This window comes from Malus domestica, chromosome 03, assembly GCF_042453785.1.
Source record: "Malus domestica chromosome 03, GDT2T_hap1".
NCBI lineage: Eukaryota > Viridiplantae > Streptophyta > Magnoliopsida > Rosales > Rosaceae > Malus > Malus domestica.
Window position 1 is genome coordinate 2,519,045 of NC_091663.1, and position 18,823 is coordinate 2,537,867.

General features: G+C 36.8%; 3 protein-coding genes and 1 non-coding gene across 6 annotated transcripts; 1 reads left to right on the top strand and 3 right to left on the bottom strand.

The window, feature by feature from the left end:
- The first annotated feature begins 4,746 nt into the window (after positions 1 to 4,746).
- On the top strand, positions 4,747 to 7,008 carry LOC103416658 (protein FERTILITY RESTORER RF2, mitochondrial-like). The gene is made up of 5 exons (XM_008354889.4): positions 4,747 to 4,946; positions 5,345 to 5,421; positions 5,677 to 5,861; positions 6,417 to 6,486; positions 6,685 to 7,008. The coding sequence occupies exons 2-5, from the start codon at positions 5,367 to 5,369 to the stop codon at positions 6,879 to 6,881; spliced, it is 507 nt and encodes a 168-aa protein (XP_008353111.3). The 5' UTR covers positions 4,747 to 4,946; positions 5,345 to 5,366; the 3' UTR covers positions 6,882 to 7,008.
- A 588-nt stretch (positions 7,009 to 7,596) lies between these two features.
- LOC103416676 (uncharacterized) lies at positions 7,597 to 12,949 on the bottom strand. Of its 3 annotated transcripts, none has more exons than XM_029099468.2 (10): positions 12,689 to 12,949; positions 11,704 to 12,089; positions 11,281 to 11,399; positions 10,424 to 11,106; positions 8,907 to 10,261; positions 8,669 to 8,748; positions 8,499 to 8,591; positions 8,352 to 8,425; positions 8,042 to 8,186; positions 7,597 to 7,831 (listed from the first exon to the last, which is right to left on the bottom strand). In XM_029099468.2, the coding sequence occupies exons 4-10, from the start codon at positions 10,978 to 10,980 to the stop codon at positions 7,748 to 7,750; spliced, it is 2,388 nt and encodes a 795-aa protein (XP_028955301.2). In that variant the 5' UTR covers positions 10,981 to 11,106; positions 11,281 to 11,399; positions 11,704 to 12,089; positions 12,689 to 12,949; the 3' UTR covers positions 7,597 to 7,747. The 3 variants fall into 3 exon arrangements, with proteins under 3 accessions (XP_028955301.2, XP_028955300.2, XP_008353129.4); XM_029099467.2 differs by having other exon boundaries at positions 11,514 to 12,089; positions 12,689 to 12,941; XM_008354907.4 differs by having other exon boundaries at positions 11,997 to 12,089; positions 12,689 to 12,930.
- A 2,778-nt stretch (positions 12,950 to 15,727) lies between these two features.
- On the bottom strand, positions 15,728 to 16,854 carry LOC103416686 (FH protein interacting protein FIP2-like). The gene is made up of 2 exons (XM_070818555.1): positions 16,311 to 16,854; positions 15,728 to 16,169 (listed from the first exon to the last, which is right to left on the bottom strand). Exons 1-2 carry the CDS (start codon positions 16,765 to 16,767, stop codon positions 15,976 to 15,978), a joined length of 651 nt encoding a protein of 216 aa, XP_070674656.1. The 5' UTR covers positions 16,768 to 16,854; the 3' UTR covers positions 15,728 to 15,975.
- An 800-nt stretch (positions 16,855 to 17,654) lies between these two features.
- On the bottom strand, positions 17,655 to 17,727 carry TRNAK-CUU (transfer RNA lysine (anticodon CUU)). The gene has a single exon. It is a non-coding gene; the product is annotated as a tRNA-Lys (tRNA).
- Positions 17,728 to 18,823: the final 1,096 nt, after the last annotated feature.

Genomic DNA, 18,823 nt, shown 5'->3' on the forward strand with positions numbered 1-18,823 from the left:
CAGAATATTTTTTATGCTCATGTGTTAGTAAACACGTAGAAAGTCACGAATCATATCTAATCATTTCAGTATGTATTCTATGTAAATAAACAAGCTAGAAATTTACAAATATCATTGGAAATCTAATATCCTTATGAAAACTACAAGTATCAATTGAAATCTAATATCCTTGACTTGAGAATCATTTCTCTTTAAACAATTGTTGTCGGACTCAAAATCTCAAGTGCAGGGGTGAATACATGATATTAGAGATAGATTAGCCACCATGACACTATATAATAACGGTTGTTATTTTTCTTTTTGGTTGAAGTTTGACAGAAGAATATGGCTGAAAAAGGTGGAGCAAAATCCCGAAACACAGGGATCAAGTGCAAGGGTCAAAGCCTAACCATACCATAGCTTAATTAACCTAGAGGATTTCAAGAAGCATATCACATGCTTGCTTCACCAACATCACAAGATACACCAAAATCATCAAGGTGGAAAAACTGCCTCTGCTCCCCAACCACTCATGCTGGCTCATTCCGCTGCAGACACCACCGAACTTCAAGTATCGGCTTGGGCCTCAACCGTGTAGGGGCCTCCGTCGGCTCCAACCTCTCGGAGCTTGCGAAAAGTACAGTCTAATCGCCTTCAACTCTCAGTCTCTGCTCAGTAACTTATGGAAAAATGTTGAGTTGAGTGAATACATGTGGCATGCATGCATGTAGCTTCTTCAGCATAAGAATAATACTATCAACACCAAAACTATAGTAAGATCCTGATGAATTTTGGGTTTCTGAAATTTTGATAGAACTTTTGAGGTTGTAGTATTATTTATTGATTATTAACATATTAAGAAGCTTCATTCAAATTGTTTTTGTTTAGTTACGAAACAGCACATGCATGTATTGTTTCCTTGTTTTCGTAATAACAATGTTGAGAGATGAGGATTGGGACTCTGAAACTTTGGATTCGAGGATAAATGCTCTTACTTAACTACGTACCGAAGTTGTAAGCCATGTTATTTTCACTGTCTTGACTCTTGATCTTCTAATTAACCACTAAATGACCAGCATCAACAAAATCTTTAATCTATGATAGGCCTAACGTTCAACCACAACAATTTTTGGGAAGGAGAAAAGAACTTACACATATTTGTGATTGAGAATTCATTCTCCGTTAAGGTGAAACTATTTTAGTCATGTATATATAAATCACGGTTTAGTACTATTATTGTCAATTGAATGGCACTCTACCATTAATCTTCGATTAAAATTTTGTAATCATTCTATTAGTAGGCCAAAATAAAGAAAACCATCCAATTACTGTCTGCCCTTCCATCATCTTTCACAAAAAAAGAAAAAAAAGAAAAAAAAGAAAAAAGCAAGAACCAGGGGAATATACAAAAGATTAATCAAGTTCAAACATAGTTCAAGAAAATTTAATCACTTAATGATACATGACCAAGAACCCCATAATACAAAGGAGAATACTGAAAGTCATCGGTCTTCGAAGGCTTCGCACAAAAGAAAAATACGAGAACGAGCACAATAGAGGAAGCAGCAGCCAGACCTAGCACAAGAAACCAATTCTCCATTGCCGCCTTGAGCCGAGAAACTCCACCAGAATTAACATCCTTCGCAACCACGTCGTACTGTGGATACCTTAGGGTTTGGAAAGCCGGATCAAAGAAGTCCTCGACCCCGTGAACAAGCAGTCGTCCATTGTTATAGAGATCCCACTCAGTAACTTTGACTAGGTTAAGAGAAGCATATCCATGAGTGCTGGCCGGTAGGGAAGTAACAACGAGAGGATGACCCGGCAGAAGAGTATCAACCTTGGAACCGTGACGAAAAGAGGCCTCCATAGAATCTTTGTCCATCTTGAATGGCACAGCATGGTACTTGAGGAGCGTCAACGGAGGCTGCGGGTACTTCGAGTTAAAGAAAGCTTTGTCTTGTGGGCAAAATAGGGTAAGAGTGGCGTTAGGGTTTGTAGCATCAAGAACCATGTCTAGGGTAAGTGACATGGCATGATACCCTTTGTCGGAGAGTACGGCTGACACCAAACCGACGTTGATCATCCCCGATGGCTCATGTTTCTTTGTTTCTTCGTAGGGTTGGACAGCTTCAGCTTGCATGGTGTTGGTATTACAGAGAAGGGAGGTGAGAAGAAGAACAAGAAGAAAACGGAGTGCAATCTTGGGATCCATGGGAGAAGAGAGCTAGGTGTATTTAGCTATCTAATTGCTTTAAACAAGAGAGAGTTCGATGAAACAAAACATGAGGCAGGAGCACGTATATATAGTACTTAGCCAGTTTCTTAATCCTACCCTAATTCTAATTGATTTCCAAATCGTAAACGGATTCATTTTTCTTGCTGGAGATATATAACAAAATTATAAGGGATATTTTAGATGCGGTCCCTAATCCTTAACATTCTTTTATTAAAACCTTAATAGTATTCAAAGTTTGATTAAGGTCCCTTGACTTTGTACACCTCATTATATTAGTATTAATATTTTTATTTTTATAGTTTTGACATTAATTGTTTGATATTTTATGAGATTTATAATCCTATAAATTTAAAATCTCTCATTATAATACTATTAGAAACGGTTACAATAAAAAAAAATCAAATATTTTGATTGAATAAATGGATAAAAAAATATGTAAAAATAAGAAATAATAAATGGCAAAAGAATGTATCCATAGTGTTAAAAATTTGGTACATTTCAAATATAATAAAGTGGTACATTAATAAAGAAGAATGGCTACATTAGAAATAAATTAGGGTACAGATAAAGGATTAAAAATTATGAATACATATGAATTTTTAAAAATATAGGCGCTAAAAGAAATTAATACATGGGTACAAAATAAAACTAAAAAGAAAATACTACAAATTAAAAAAAAAAAACTGTTGCAAATTAAAAGTGGGTACAAACTAAAAATATAATTATATGATACAAAGTTTAGGCATAAAACATAAATATACCATATGTTATTTTTCTATCATTGATTAAATATACAATGTCACGTGATAGTATACATGTCACATCCCGGCCCGGGGCGGATCACTTCCCGGGCCCGCTCCACCGTAGCACGATATTGTCCGCTTTGGGCCCCGACCACGCCCTCACGGTTTTGTTTCTGGGAACTCACGAGCAACTTCCCAATGGGTCACCCATCCTGGGAGTGCTCTGGCCTTCTTCTCGCTTAATTTCAGAGTTCCGACGGAACCCAAAGCCAGTGAGCTCCCAAAAGGCCTCGTGCTAGGTAGGGATGAGAATACATATTTAAGGATCGCTCCCCTGGGCGATGTGGGATGTTACAATCCACCCCCCTTAGGGGCCCGACGTCCTCGTCGGCACACTCGCGGCCAGGGTCAGGCTCTGATACCAATTGTCACATCCCGGCCCGGGGCGAATCACTTCCAAGGCCCGCTCCACCACCGTAGCACGATATTGTCTGCTTTGGGCCCCGACCACGCCCTCACGGTTTTGTTTCTAGGAACTCACGAGCAACTTCCCAGTGGTTCACCCATCCTGGGAGTGCTCTGGCCTCCTTCTCGCTTAACTTCAGAGTTCCGACGGAACCCGAAGCCAGTGAGCTCTCAAAAGGCCTCGTGCTAGGTAGGGATGGGAATACACATTTAAGGATCGCTCCCCTGGGCGATGTGGGATGTTACAATACACATGGGTACAAACACAAATAAAACTTTAAAAAATATGGGCACAAAAAGAAACTAATATATGGGTACAAATTAAAAATGAAAAGAAAATTGGTACAAATTAAAAAATATTTGCAAATTAAAAATAGGTACAAACTAAAAATAAAAATATATGATAAAAAATTTAGCCATAAATATAAATATACTAATTGTAACATTTTTAACATTAAAGGAATATATTTAAAAATATAAATATTTTATTATTCAAATAATTAATGATGTTATTAATACCCAAGGACCTTGATAAAAAATTGAAAATGAATGAGATTTGAATTAATGGAGTAACAAAAAGAAGGATGTGAACCTAATTTTCCCAGGCTCTTGGTGGTTTCCAATTTTTTTTTTGGTTTTTGGGCCAAATTATAATGTCAACACCCGAACAAACCGTTTCAATTTGATAAAATCCTTCAAGTTCATCCGCAATCACATGGAATCCAAATATGATAACAACCAAGTAGGTCATATTTTTCCAAACAACATTACGGATTAGACAACTTACATGTAACGGATACACCGTCACTGTGGTGTTCTGAGTAAATAACACAAGACTATGTAAAGAGATACTTACACACAATTATGCATTATTGGATACTTTAAGGTACAATATCCAATTTCCTAAAACTCGTTACATCAACATGTTATTACACTTAAATAAGTAATGCAACAGAGATGATTTTTTATACCACATATGACATGATAAATGATGCTTGCAATTGACATTCAATAAAATAAATTCATTAACTTATACGATATGTACAAAATATAAATTCAACTAGTAATACACCGCAGAGTTGCCATAGTCAAAATTTTAGACCACTCACAAATGCCTATGACATCAAAGAAACGTGGAAAATTCTTCAACTTGATGGATTTAAGATTGGATTTTATATTGAAAGAACAAACGTGGAAGTCAATAAAAGTGGGCCTATAGGCCCTTTTGTTTTGCAGGCCGAATTTAAGATATGGGCAAAGATTAGGCCCAGTCCAGCTGTCCAAAGGAGAGTATAACTAAACGACACCGTGTCGGTCGTTATTTCACCGCCTTCGATTGGCTTCCGCAGCGAAACCAACATACAGCCCCAACCTCCACCTCCACCACCTCCACAAAACATCAAAATCTCCTCCTTCAGTTTCGGAGTTGCCGGCAATTTAGGGTTAGGGTTTTTTGAAAGGGGTTTTATGCTTCAGGGTTTTCTGCTGTTTCTGGGGTCCAAAGGAGGAGTCTTTATCCGGTAAAGAGATATTGGGTTCTGATAAACTTCACTTGAAAAGTAATTAAATATCGAAAATTTGGAATTATAGTTCATATTTTGAGCCTGAATTCATGAAAACAAACATAACCCGTTATTCATTAGCGATTAATGATCTGATTAATTTAGTTTTTAATCGTAATAAATAGCATGTAGCTTTAGGGGAAGTGGGGTTTGGCAAATTGGCCAGCACCCAAGTTCTAATGCCCGTTTTCCGTAAATTAGAGTAGTTTGGAATATCGTCTTGTCAAAACAAAATAGTATAATACTTATATGTATGCATTTCTCTAGTAACATGTGCTGCTATGTATGTATGTATGTAGGTATTTATGTAGTGTTTATATTCGTAATGTGAACAGAGTTGGTTTTTGTTTTCTCAGGTAATCTTCATCACTAATTAAGATGCCAATGTTGACTGGTGCAAGTGCAATCGTGAACTCGCTTCCATTGCCAGCAGGTACTTATGAGTATCCATTCCTAAGTTTCTGTGGTTTTGAAGGTTCACAGATTCCGTTATTTGATTTTCCCATCGATTTTGATTACCCTTTATGACTTCGGATTTTGCAAGAAAAGATTCCCGTCGAAGAACTTCCATAACTGTGTTTGTTGCAATTTTGTTTTACTGAAACTTTCAGTTTGATGATATGGATTGGGTTTCTAAGAATGGCGTGTGATTCTTATGATGTTTGGTTGTATATGGTGAAAACTGTAGGTCAGTGCCGTGGACAATTTAAGCTTTCTAGCTGTGGACCGAAAAAAGTACATGTTGATGTAAAAATGGTGCATCTTAAGATAGGAGCGGTGGGGCTTGGTGCACAGTTTCCACTCGAGAGAAGAAATCCAGTTACGGTTTCAAATCGAAGGCAGTCTGCTTCTGTGATATGTGCTAGTGCCTTGGTTAGTTTGTTATTTCGTATAAAGTTTCAGTTTTTACCTTGCCTTTACATGGTGATAAAATTTTGAATTGTTGCATGCATGCCGGATCACTATTTTATACTCTTCCCTAGCAATTCGAGATAATTGAAGCATTTATATCCTGTGAATTCATTGATTTGAACCCTGAGAATGGTGACTTTGTAGCATTAACTGATGCATTTCGTACCTTTTCGTAAAAGTTGGTGAGGCAAGATACCGGCATGGGTTTTTAAAATTCTTTCACTTGAGTTATTGAGTTCAAATATCTGGAATTAATCAATTGGGATCCTGGTTCAGTTATTTGTCCAGTTTTGCGGCTTCTAAATTTTGCATTTTTGGTGTGCATGACCCTTAGGTAAGCACCTTGAAATTGTTTTTACGTAGATGTTTGAAGCGTTATTCAAATGATGGAGTCTACGTTTTGTTCTAGCTCCTTTTTTATAGTTGTTCGTTTCTTCCTTCGGAATTGATCCCTGTCTTCCTCTTTCAAGGAACAAAAAGGGAAAGAAATCTTGATTTTGCTATTTTATTTTGCAGAATGCCAGATGTGGTGCAGAGCAAACGCAGACTGTTACACGTGAGGCTCCAACAATTACACATCTCCCTGGTAAGAGCCATTATTTTGTATTAATCTCTTGTTAGTGCCGAGGGAAAAAATCGTTTTGAAACATTAGAGATGAGTGTTTGCAGGACGCAAATGTAATCTCTCGCAGCCTTTGATTTGAACCCTGAGAATGTGACTGTTTCTCTGCCTGAAATTCTGTAATAATGTCAGAAATCATCTAACAGTTGAGTGAAACTGTAGGCAAGGAGAAGTCCCCACTGCTTGATGATGGTGGGAGTGGCTTCCCTCCTCGTGACGATGGTGATGGCGGTGGCGGTGGAGGTGGCGGTGGAGGCAACTTTTCCGGAGGCTTTGCCTTTTTCGGCTTTCTTCTTTTCCTAAGCTTCTTAAAGGATAAAGAAAGTGAGGGTTCCTATCGAGAGAATAGGAGAAGGTGATGGAATTTGAGAGGATGTATTATGGAGATTTTGCATTGTATTTTTCTGTGCCAATGAATAATAATTGACTTTTATTCTTGATAAACCAAATGGTTTTCAAATGAATGCTAATTCGAGTATTTTTGCAGTTTTTCTCTAGAATTATTTTTTTTGACAAACGATAGTGTTAGCGAGGTAAATGGTTAAATGTTAGTGGAGAAGGGAATTGATGAGAATTGAACATGCACGAAAGTGCGTAGGCATTGTTTTCCGCTACTACAAGTAAAATGCTATTTGTGTACCTTCACCTTACATTAAGCGATGAAAATAAGATATTACAACCGCATGCAACCATTTTTAAACAGGAATTTAGATATAATATGGATCAAATATAATTGGAGGAAAATTAGCTATTTATTCTGAGGGAAAATGACCAGAACAAAAGTTTAAGGTGCAAATTAACAATGGACTACAAGTTCAATCAGAAAAAGAGTGACTCCAAGCCAACAAAGCTTCTTACTTTGCGAGAATCGTATGAAATGTTTGTCAGCCTTACTCTTTTGGTTCGATTCATAATAAAAACCTACTTGCAAAGCAAGAGTAAAATTATGTACGATAGACGACATCTCAACCCTTACAAAGCAGAAAATCTTGTTGGCTTGGAAAATGAATGAAATCTTGAAAATTAATAAATTTTTGGCCCGATCGGTTCGCCTAGCCAAATTTGGAGAATAAATTGGCAAGACGTAATTTCAAAATTGTTATTGTACGGCAGAACGTAAGAGTTACAGTTACCTAATCCAACCCTCCTCCTAGAGGACAAAATGCAATAACAAGTCGCTACAATTAATCCTATCTACTTAAAAATCTCTCAAAATTTTGAGGACTCATTTTGTTGGTTTCGTCCATGTAGTTTCCGATGTCACGGTATTTCCATAGTAAACCTTCTTTGAGGATTCGTCCCAGTAGGCCTGAACAAGTCGAAAAGATAAAAAATATCAGATTTTGAACAAGTAACTCCGCTCCGTCTAAGCCAGAGAAAATTATTTGCTTCGCATTTAACGGATTAAACAACAAGCACATAATCTAGAAAGCGAGTAAAGAATCGAAGTTTAGGTTCCTTGTTAATGGGTTTCAATGCGACCAGGATCAACTTAAACAGAAATGTCAGTGAGACATACCTGCCATCCGGGTGGGAGACCGTTTGATTGTTCGGTCATATCAGGCTGCTGGTTCCCATCAGTAGGAGCCGCAGATGTAGATGCTGCTGCGGTTTTTGCAGCTTCACGGTCTAATTGAGCTTTTCTTCGCTTCACTTTCTCACGCCTGCAGGAAACAGAACCATCAAATCAGAAAAAAAGTTGATGTAACATGAAAGTTGTGTCTAGAGACATGGTGAAAGTGACCAAGTCACCCTGAAAAAATAATGAATATATAAGCAAACTTTGGAGTTACAGTAATGCGTAAACATAAGATTTTGGGTTACCCTACCAATCGCCACCCAGAGGCTGAAAATTGGCATTATCTTTGGCCTCTCCACTAGTAATTTGTTGTGCGTACCATTCCTGCAACAATGGAACGTAAGAAACCAGAAGAAGCCAAAGCACAGTAAAACTGTACAAACAAAGTTCAGCAAACCTCTATTCCCCTTTGTCGCTTCCTCTCTAACAACTCGTATGCATTTTCAGGTTCCTCCTCGTCTTCAAGCAACTCCTCTTTTGCTGCTTTCCACTGGTTCAATTGACAACAAAATTAGGGGATCCATAATTATATGATGCAAGGATATGAAAAATTAGACAAAAACATACCTTGTCTACCAAACTGGAGACTTTCTTATTAGACCTCAAAGAGGAAGCAACTGCACTTGTTCGCTTTTTCGTTCGTGGAACTGATATGAGAAAAGGAAAGTAATGAGTATGCTTATAATCATATGCAAGTCACTAAGACCTGTCATAGATTAATTCCACCACACACATGAAGTAGGTTGCCATAGAAGAATGTCATTCAAAAAAATTACCCAATTTAATTAGGTTACAAAAGCTTTACCTTTAGATTGAACCTTGGTAGCCACTGATGTGGCCGAAATAGATGCGGCAATAGGAACAGAATTAGTTGATGGCAAAGAAACAGTTGCAGGTGCTTGAACTGTGGCTGTGGTAGAAGGAACCTCGATAGATCCCCCATCATTCCCACTATCAACAGAAAAACGCTCAGTATTCACATTTGAAGCGCTGCTGCTTGCTCCTGAATAGGAGTTGACGGATCCAGTCTGATCAGATGCCGGGTTTTCATAGCTTAGAGGAGCAGATTCGCTGTGAAACTGCAAGGGCTCTACACTACTGACTACAGGAGCAGCAGGTCCTGTTCCATCTTGAAGCCCATAATATGGGACAGACTCGACAGGGTTAACCGCAACCTGAGCAGTTTCCATGTAGGTGATAGGAACTGCACCATAGTAAAGTGGTGCCTGGGGTATAACTACTTGGGATCCTTCAGGATGTCCATAAAAATTAGTGTTAGAAGCTTCAGTGGCGGAATGCCCATAATACCCAAAACTGGAAGCTGGATATGAATAATTGTATTGCTCAGCAAAAGGAGGTTGCGTTGTCTCAGGGTAAGATGGATGAGAAGAATATGGGGGCTCAGGTGGGGGCTCATCAGGTGGGGGCGGAGGAATTTCTTCATTATCAGGTGGTGGTGGGGGAATCCATTCCTCATCTGGGGGAGGTGGAATGGTGAACGTATCCTCTGACACTAAGGATGTGTAAATTGAAGGTGGACTTGGATGAATTGGCTGCTCCGGTCGAGCAAACTCCTTGGAATTCAATGCATATTCAATAGGTGTATCTCCTGCATAATTTGACTCTTCAACTTCCATGTCCACATCCATGTCAACCTCTTCCCCACCACAGAACTCATTTTTGGTAGTCGACTCATATGGAACTACCACCTCATTGACTTGTTCACTTGCGCCCCTATCCATATGTCTAGTAGGAGAGCCAGACACAGACACATGCTCAGCATTTGCACCAGAATTTTTAACATCTTGATCTTTAGAAACTATCGCTGATGTATCAATAATAGGAGTAACATGACAATCATCCAGAGTACCAACTTGATCTACTTCAGTTTTATACCCCTCTTTTTCCTGAAAATTGTTTGTAGCCTGGGAGAAAGATGGATGAGTTGCCTCAGTATCATTCGACTGTAGAGATTTAACAATCTTGGATGTTTCATCATTAAGAGCACTCTCTAGTTGTTTAAGTTGTCTTTCAGAGTGCATCCAAAATGGAAGCAGAGATGAACCATGAGATAAAAGAGACTTAATATCAAATAGCCTTATCTCAACTTCCATAGTGTACTTTGTGATCCAGTTGAGACCTGGCAGTGGGTCCTTCGACCTGAAACGTATAGACTAATTTATTAAACATCTCAAAGAAAAGAGCAAAAATAAAGGGAAACATACAAATAAATCTAAATGAATGAGCAAACAAATAAATTTAAGAAAGCAGGATGCTTGTGTTGTGGGAGGGTTGGGGAAAGAATGGCAAAATATGTAGTACCCTTGCAGTGACTTCAATCTTCCTAATAATGCCTCACAATGTTTGATAAGACCAAAGGAGAGAGCAATCGCTGATTCATAATCTTCATTAGCGATTGTATTGTGAGTGGCTCCTTTATTGAATTCTAGATTCCACTTGTCCATTTGTGACCCATGCCCGTGCGATTCTATTCCATGAGGGGCCATATTGGCATCCCCTTCAATTGTGACAGAATTAGATAAACCATCTAACTTCACATCAGAAGCTAAATTAGACTCTTCTGCACCACCAGTAGCATTATCTGTTGTTCCAACAGTAGTAGGCATTTCCTGATCACTTAACTTCGTTTCCTGGGCCAAAACATCAGGGACTTCCCATGAAGTTTCTCCAGTTTCAGTATTCCAGTAATAATAGCTATTACTCTCTTCATGCATCACAATCTTCCAACCTGAACTAACATCTCCAATGACTTGTACGCTTGAGGTTTCAGGAACAGAGATCTGTTGCTTCAAATCCGATTCTGTATGTAAATCACTAGAGACGATATCATCATTCTCTCTTTTATCACTGTGGTCCATGTTCTGCTCACAATCTTGCTGGGCAGAATTTGCATTACCTCCCTGTTTCTCAACCTTTTGAGAAGCAATGTCTTCACTAGCATTGGCATCCAAATGCTGACGAGATTCACCAAGCAAACTCTTAACCTGAAAGAGACAAAGCATTTAGCATGTGAAGTAAATACAAAAAAGAAAGGTTTGCGAGTGGAACAGAATCTACTTTTAATACCTAGCTTGAGCATTACTGCTTAAAGAGAAACCCAACTTAGCACGTCTTGACATCTAAACCCTAGAATAGTGTAAAGAACTTTATTTAATTACCTCATCGCTTTTGTCAGGTGAGGAATTTTCTGCAGAAACATCGCTATGATTTGAATCATCATCCAAATCATCATCACTATATTGCCCAAGTAACAGCAGTGGATTCTGTAAATTCTGACCTGCAGACATAATAATACCAGCATGTCAAACACTATCCAATCCATCATATTATCTACTTACTAATCTTTTAATGAGATATGTTATCTACATAGTAATCACGAACATATCAGCACCTAAACAAACAAATGGGCTGGAGTATTAATGTAGAACGGAAGTAAGAGCAACTAAAATTGAGGAGACAACAGTTGTCTAAGTATATAGATTTGAAATGAGAAGATTAGTATCTCTTCATTGCAGCCACCTGTTCACAAGGAAGAAATATGTCAGTGAGTACAATGCAAAATAAAGCCAGGACATACGAACCGATAGAAAAAAATCCCAGCCGAACTCTCGAAAACGCTTTGCGGCTGCCAAAAAGGGCATAACGAATGGGAGTGACTCATATTGCACTGTGGCAGGGCCCGACATGATCTGACAACGAATGTTCTGAACGTGACAACAGCCACCCTACAGTCTGAAAACAAAATCTCGAGGGGGGAGGAAAATAACATAACATGTCTTGCACATATAGTATCCAAATTCCACCGAACAACATAATGTTGAGCACACATGTCCTCTCTACAAAGTCCTTTTTGAAGAAAACTGACGGAACCCACCTGAAGATGATGGTGAATTGGGTACCCCAGCATGGTTCTTGGATTTAGTATCTTCTCCATGTTCATCGTGTTCTGCAGAGCCACCCACATCTCCTATAAAAGCAAAACAAAGGTCCTCAACATAACACCCCAAAATCCATATAAACTACGCACAAACCATCTATATTACCCAATCCCGTAACACAAGATGCCAGCTTTACAAAAAAATAATGTCTTAACGATACTAAGAAAGAACCTTTTGGGACTGCTAGGTGCTATTCCAGTAAGCACTTGACTTTTGAATAAAAACTTCGACATGCTTATAAGAAAAGCACTTCTACTCACTACACAAGCAGAATATCTAAATTGTACAGTAAGAGACCTTAATCCACCATTACTCTAAAAGAAACCTCTTTCCTGTCAAAATTGCATAAAATTTCACTTCAACAATTCAGCTCAATTTTCTGACAACCTAATCAATATATAACGAGATGAACAGAAAGCCATTAAAAACGAAACACATACAATTAACCAGGAAAAACAAATACATAAAAAAAAAATCCTAAACAGGGTAATGGGTAATCTCAATAATTCAAGTTATCTCATACACAAATGCATGCATGTAAGCACACAAGCACAAATATATAAATATATAAATATACATACATATATATATATATATAGAGAGAGAGAGAGAGAGAGAGAGAGAGTACCGGAGGGTTCCGCGAAGAGATCGAGCTTGACTCTGCGACCAGCGTTGGTCTTAGCTGCAAGACGACGCTCTTTTCTCTTCCCCATCGATTACAACAGATTAACAGCTCGAGCTTCCTTCAGATTTTGCCCAAATTCCCAAAAGTTTTGAACTTTAGCTTGATTTTTCGGAGGATTTGATTGCGTTGCGAGGGAGACCGACCGTCGAGTGTGGAGGCTTTTTTATTGCGTTTCTGTCTAAGATACTCATATCCTACCATTTCATCGTATACGGTGAAAAATTATTTTAAATTTATTATTTTAAATAAAATTGTTAATGAAAAGAGTAAACTGTCATTTAACCCCCTAAACTATCACGTGAGTTTCAATTTCCCCCTTGAACTATTTTTTCAGCCAATTGACCCCCTAAACTATGTTAAAGTGGCCAATTAACCCCCTACCGTTAAGTATCTTTAACTCCATCCAATTTTCTGTTAGAAAGTGTCATGTGCTTGGCACATGACCACCTTTTTACATTTTATGTCTAAATCTTTACAAAGAAAACATATAAAACAAATATTAAAAAAAAACATACAAACCCTAAACTTAATCATTCAAAATAATAGAAAAAGTAAGGCTTTTTATATTAACACCCTATAAAATGTTGAATGCACCCATATTAAAATTTAATATTAAATGACTTATTTACTCTACTATGCAATGACAATTTTGACCTTATTAGGTTTAAAAAAAAATTATAAATACACCCCAAATCACTTTTAACGTATTATTTATCTTCTCAACTATCAAAACCCTCTCATCCTCCATTGTTGAACAAAACCCTAATCAATGAAACTACAAACATGTTGATTGAGAAAAATTGTTTTTGACGAATGAAACACGAAATCGATGTTTCTGAAGCTTCACATGAGGTAAGACTTCACATTTTTCATTGTTTTAGTGATTTCGATGACATCGATAATTATTTAATCTTGCGTTTGCTGCATTATTTAAACTTATATATTCATATTCATATTCATATTCATCTTTGAGGGTTCATATTGAAAAATAATGCAGCAAACGCAAGATTAAATAATTATCGATGTCATCGAAATCACTAAAACAATGAAAAATATGAAGTCTTACCTCATGTGAAGCTTCAGAAACATCGATTTCATGTTTCATTCATCAAAAACAATTTTTCTCAATCAACATGTTTGTAGTTTCATTGGTTATGATTTTGTTCAACAATGGAGGATGAGAGGGTTTTGATAGTTGAGAAGATAAATAATATGCTAAAAGTGATTTGGGATGTATTTATAAATTTTTTTTTTAAACCTAATAATGTCAAAATTGTCATTGCATAGTGGAGTAAATAAGTCATTTAATATTAAATTTTAATATGGGGTGCATTCAACATTTTGTGGGGTGTTAATATAAAAAGCCTTACCTTTTCTATTATTTTGAATGATTAAGTTTAGGGTTTGTATGTTTTTTTTTTTTAATATTTATTTTATATGTTTTTTTTGTAAAGATTTAGACATAAAATGTAAAAAGGTGGTCATGTGCCAAGCACATGACTCTTTCTAACAGAAAATTGGATGGAGTTAAAGATATTTAACGGTAGGGGGTTAATTGGCCACTTTAATATAGTTTAGGGGGTCAATTGGCTGAAAAAATAGTTCAGGGGGGAAATTGAAACTCACGTGATAGTTTAGGGGGTTAAATGACAGTTTACTCTAATGAAAATTAACGCATAATAAAAGTACGGATAGAATGTGAGCATCCTAATCAGATGGTTCGAAGAACATATCCTCATCCGTTTAAGTCGATCCACAAAGCCCTCATTGAAAGGCCCAATTGACTAAAAATTAAAGTGCTAATCTGCTAAGGCCCAATTAACTGAAACTTTTAAAAAAATAATGACGTGTAACTTAAATAAGTTGAAATCAAATCCTAAAAAGTAAACGTGTTTAGTCTAAAAAATATAAAAGATAGGTGCGGAATCTATTTTCCTCTTATATTATATTACTAGACTTTGCATGCTTTTTCAGTTTAGAAAACTACTGAAGAAAGAATGGAGTAGAATTTTCTTCCTTCCTAATCTTTATCTCATTCTTTCCTCTCTTATTTAAACGATTATGATTACGCAATGTTTACATCTCATTTTGAATTTTTTATATAGAGAATAAGACAAAAAGAAGAGTGTGAGATGAGGAGATGGAAGAGGATGATAATAAGAGGGAAGAGAATCCTACTACAGAAAGAAAAATATAATTCATGACCTCAAAAGTTGGAGTGAATATTCTTAATCATTTGAGTTGCAAAATTTCGACTTTTTTTATAGATTTTTTTTTTCATATTTTTTTAGTCATGTTAGACAAGGGAAGATTTTATTTTAATTAAGTATGAGTTTTTGAGTATTTAGGTTTTGTAAAGGAGTGCGGAACCATAAAATACTATTTGCTCGCCCAACCATGTATCATCAGGTCAAGTAAGTTTACTTGACGAAAATATACGTTTGTCGGGCAAAGTTGGTCACAATTTAAGGTTTTGTCAAAGGCTTTGCATGACGAAAAATTTTTGCAGGACAAGATAACATTCGTTGGGCAAAGTTTTGGTTTTGAGAAAAAAATGGCGCGTATTGTGTAAAGGTTTGCTCGAAGAAAATTTAGGTCGTCAACTTAACTACCTTTGTCCGATGATATATTTCATTGGGTCCTGTTAGTGCCGAAACGTTATCTAATTGTCACGTGAACGGAGCTAAATTTTCAACAGCTGAACGAGACAGTAAATTGTGCACTCAAAATAGTGGAGTTGTTTTCCTTGGGGGTAAATGTGAATAGGTTTTTTTTGGCAACTTTTAAGTGGGATTCATTGTTATACACAAACCGCAAGAAAGTTATGATGTTCAAGTGTTATTGGTATGATACGAACTCAGACAATCGAGATATGTACTTGTTATTTGTCAACACAAACACCCGATGGTTTGAGGATGATCCCTACATCCTCGTCAATACAGCAAAACAAGTATTCTACATTGATGATCCAAAGGCGATGAGTGGTTGGAAAGTAGTCCAAATTATAAAACATACAAATATTTGGGACTTGCCATACCCACAACAAAATGAGGATGAGTATACCGATTATGACCAAAATGTTCACCAAAAGGATTCATCTAAACACACGTAAAAATTCCAAAACAAAAGAAAAAGGAGTTCTTTTGGAATGACTAGCGAATAATAATTTTGTTGTTGCCAATTGCCATGGCTAATGCAGAAAGAATCCTTTGTTTTAAACTAATTAAACCCTAATTCGACCCCTTTCTTGTAACTATAATCGAGTCGACTTCAATTGCTCCCTTCAAATTGACCGTCGGCATATCCTCATGATAAAAGCCTGCCCCTTTCATATATGCCTCCTCAAAACTACAGCCTATCAAACTTGCCCCACGTAAATTTGCACCTTGAAGACCAGCACCCACAAAAGAAGCTCCAGCAAGATCTGCATCACACATACATGATCCTTTCAACTCCGCATTGTCGAAGATGGCACCCTCAGCATACGCCCCCGTAAACTTTGCATCCGATAAATTTGCATCGGAGAATATTGTGTTTCTCACGTATGCATAGGTGAAGTCCATACCTGACAGGTCCAGGCAAGAAAGATCAAGGCCAGAAAGATCAAGACCTTGAAGGTTTTTCAAGTACTTGTCGATAACACCGGCACGAGTTAAATCTGGACAAGGCTTGTCCTCTTCACCTTTGTTCTTATTTAGAACATCTTGTACTCCATCCATTAACCCAACTAGCTGATAGTATTCTGCTTCTCTCAGAAGTTCTTCATATACAGAATCTTCTAATAAGGTCGGGACTTTGCCGTCTCTTAACCAGTTAAGAATGTGCCTAAATTGTTTTCCATCCCTGTCGATAAAAACAGCTCCATTTTCGTCTTGCTGCAAGTTGTGACGACCGCTAAACATTGCAGCTAGCCTCGAATGAGGCTCGCAATTAGTGAAAGTACCAATGGTGGTCCGGAATATTTTTCCTCCGACGTCCAAGCGAACTACAGAGGAGGGATTAGGGTTTTCTTCGGTCGACATTGCTTCAAAAAATTGGGAAACAAATTGAGGAACAAGTTTATAATATTGTAGTGCAACGCTCAAGCCTAGCTAATGAGGAGAATAACGAATACTAGGGTTTGTATATATAGCCAACAAAACGCTAGCTGTATAGGAAAAGGAAATAGAATTCCTAATTTAGGTATAAATGGTGGATCCCTTGGGGAGTAGGATTTTCTCGGCCCAAATCTCTTTCCCTTTTCTCCCTATCCTTTCACTTTCTTCTTTGTCTATTTCTCTCTATGAAGAAGTCAATACAAGATATTAGCATGGCTTAAAAGTCTCCCCTACATGTGCCAATGTATTTGATGCTAAATGTCCACTATGTGTTAACATCAACAATTAGAAAATATTAAGTTTAGAGAAGAAATTAAGAATTTGAATTTTTTGGGTTGCTATGATTGAGTTGCAGAGATGAAAAGAACAAGAAAAAAACTAATTAGCCTAGTACCCAAAACAAACCCACATAATGGGGTTAATAGAATTAACAAAATGTGGAGTGAACTTTGAGTTTTATGGGGTAGAGGGGAATCAAAATTGAATTCGAGGTAGCAAAGTTGAGTGAATTTTGAGTTTCAGGAGTAAAATGACAATTTTGTATTTACATAGGATAAAGTAAGATTAAAAATTAAAATTAGTTTTGGAAAGCGTGGCAAAAAATAAAAATAGAAAAAGTTTGAGTTTTATAGGGTAGAGAAGAATCAATATGGAATTTCAGTTAGCAAAGTTGAGCGAATTTTGAGTTCAAGAGTAAAATGACGATTTTTTATTTACATAGGATAAAGTAAGATTAAAATCAGTTCCGGAAAGCATGGCAAAAAATAAAACTAGAAAGAGTTTTGTTTTAAAAAAAAAAAAAAGATCAAAAACGCCCACCGTGGGGCTCGAACCCACGACCACAAGGTTAAGAGCCTTGCGCTCTACCAACTGAGCTAGACGGGCAATTGTTAATCACCGTAGCGTTTTCCAATTTAAAAAGTTATTCAAAATCTGCGATGCGAAATTTAACAAAAAGAAAATAAAACCGCTTCAAATACCCAAATCAAAACTGACTTTTCTGTTGCCCGCGGCCTCTGCTTGGAGAAATTTTTTATTGTGATAGAAATATGGGTGTATACGTGTTTTTATGTAAGTGATGAAAAATTTTAGTTTTTAAGTTATCAATTTTTTAACACATATATCTCACAATTTGTATAGTGACATATTGTGTACCCCTGGTGTGCCGGTCACATTGAAAAATCTGTCATCTGCCTGCTCGCTCGCTTTCTCTGTTTCTCAGTCGGTCAGTTCTCTCACTTTCTCTCTAAAATTCAGTTTTCTAATTTTTTAAAGAAAGCAAATACCCAGATTAATCAAATATTGATTCAGTCTTTTGATTTTTTATATTGTCCTTTGCCTGTTTTTGTGCTTTTTTTTCTTTTTCCTTTTTCCAATTGGGAATATTTTGTATCTTTGAGGATTATCATAGAAGTTTTTATCTTTTTCTGTTTGATTCCTGAGAAAACGAACGAAAACAATTGTTTGTTAATGCTTATGGTAATTTTCAGTCTGTAGTTTGATTTTTCATGATACAATGTCTTCTACTTTATTAGTATTTTCATATTCTTTGTACCGTCGCCAAGTTAGGTTATTGTTCGCTTGATTCGTTCAGTGGTTTGTGTGCCGAAGATTTTACAAACTACATTAGGAATGAACGGAAAAATGAAGTCGTGTAAAACCGCACTTTGTTTTTTCTTATTTTATGTAGTACTGTCCTTGTTAGTGCTTACCCAATTTTTAAGCTTCTTATATATTTGCTACTTATATTGTATCATTAGGTGCTTTAATATAAAAGAAAACTAACAAAAAGTTCAAAAAACTTTTAGTTTTAATGAAAAAAGACAAATAAATGTGTAGTGAATAGTAAGGAAAGGTAAAAATATGGTTTTTCGTTAAAAGTGAACAGTATCGGAAGTGTGTTAATGAATGATGGGTATGACAATGATCCATGAGATTCATATATGCACCTTCACAACAATTCATGCCCAATTTCGATTTC

Bases quoted from the DNA above. Each gene is read 5' to 3' on its own strand.
- LOC103416658 (XM_008354889.4), top strand. From the start codon at position 5,367: ATGCCAATGTTGACTGGTGCAAGTGCAATCGTGAACTCGCTTCCATTG. The intron at 5,862-6,416 runs GTTAGTTTGTTA...TTTATTTTGCAG, and splicing joins TGATATGTGCTAGTGCCTTG to AATGCCAGATGTGGTGCAGA. The intron at 6,487-6,684 runs GTAAGAGCCATT...GTGAAACTGTAG, and splicing joins AACAATTACACATCTCCCTG to GCAAGGAGAAGTCCCCACTG.
- LOC103416676 (XM_008354907.4), bottom strand. From the start codon at position 12,773: ATGGGGAAGAGAAAAGAGCGTCGTCTTGCAGCTAAGACCAACGCTGGT. The intron at 11,107-11,280 runs GTAATTAAATAA...TGTCTCTTTCAG, and splicing joins CACCTGACAAAAGCGATGAG to GTTAAGAGTTTGCTTGGTGA. The intron at 10,262-10,423 runs GTACTACATATT...TATACGTTTCAG, and splicing joins AGATTGAAGTCACTGCAAGG to GTCGAAGGACCCACTGCCAG.
- LOC103416686 (XM_070818555.1), bottom strand. From the start codon at position 16,767: ATGTCGACCGAAGAAAACCCTAATCCCTCCTCTGTAGTTCGCTTGGAC. The intron at 16,170-16,310 runs GTATGGACTTCA...TGTGTGATGCAG, and splicing joins TTCTTGCCTGGACCTGTCAG to ATCTTGCTGGAGCTTCTTTT.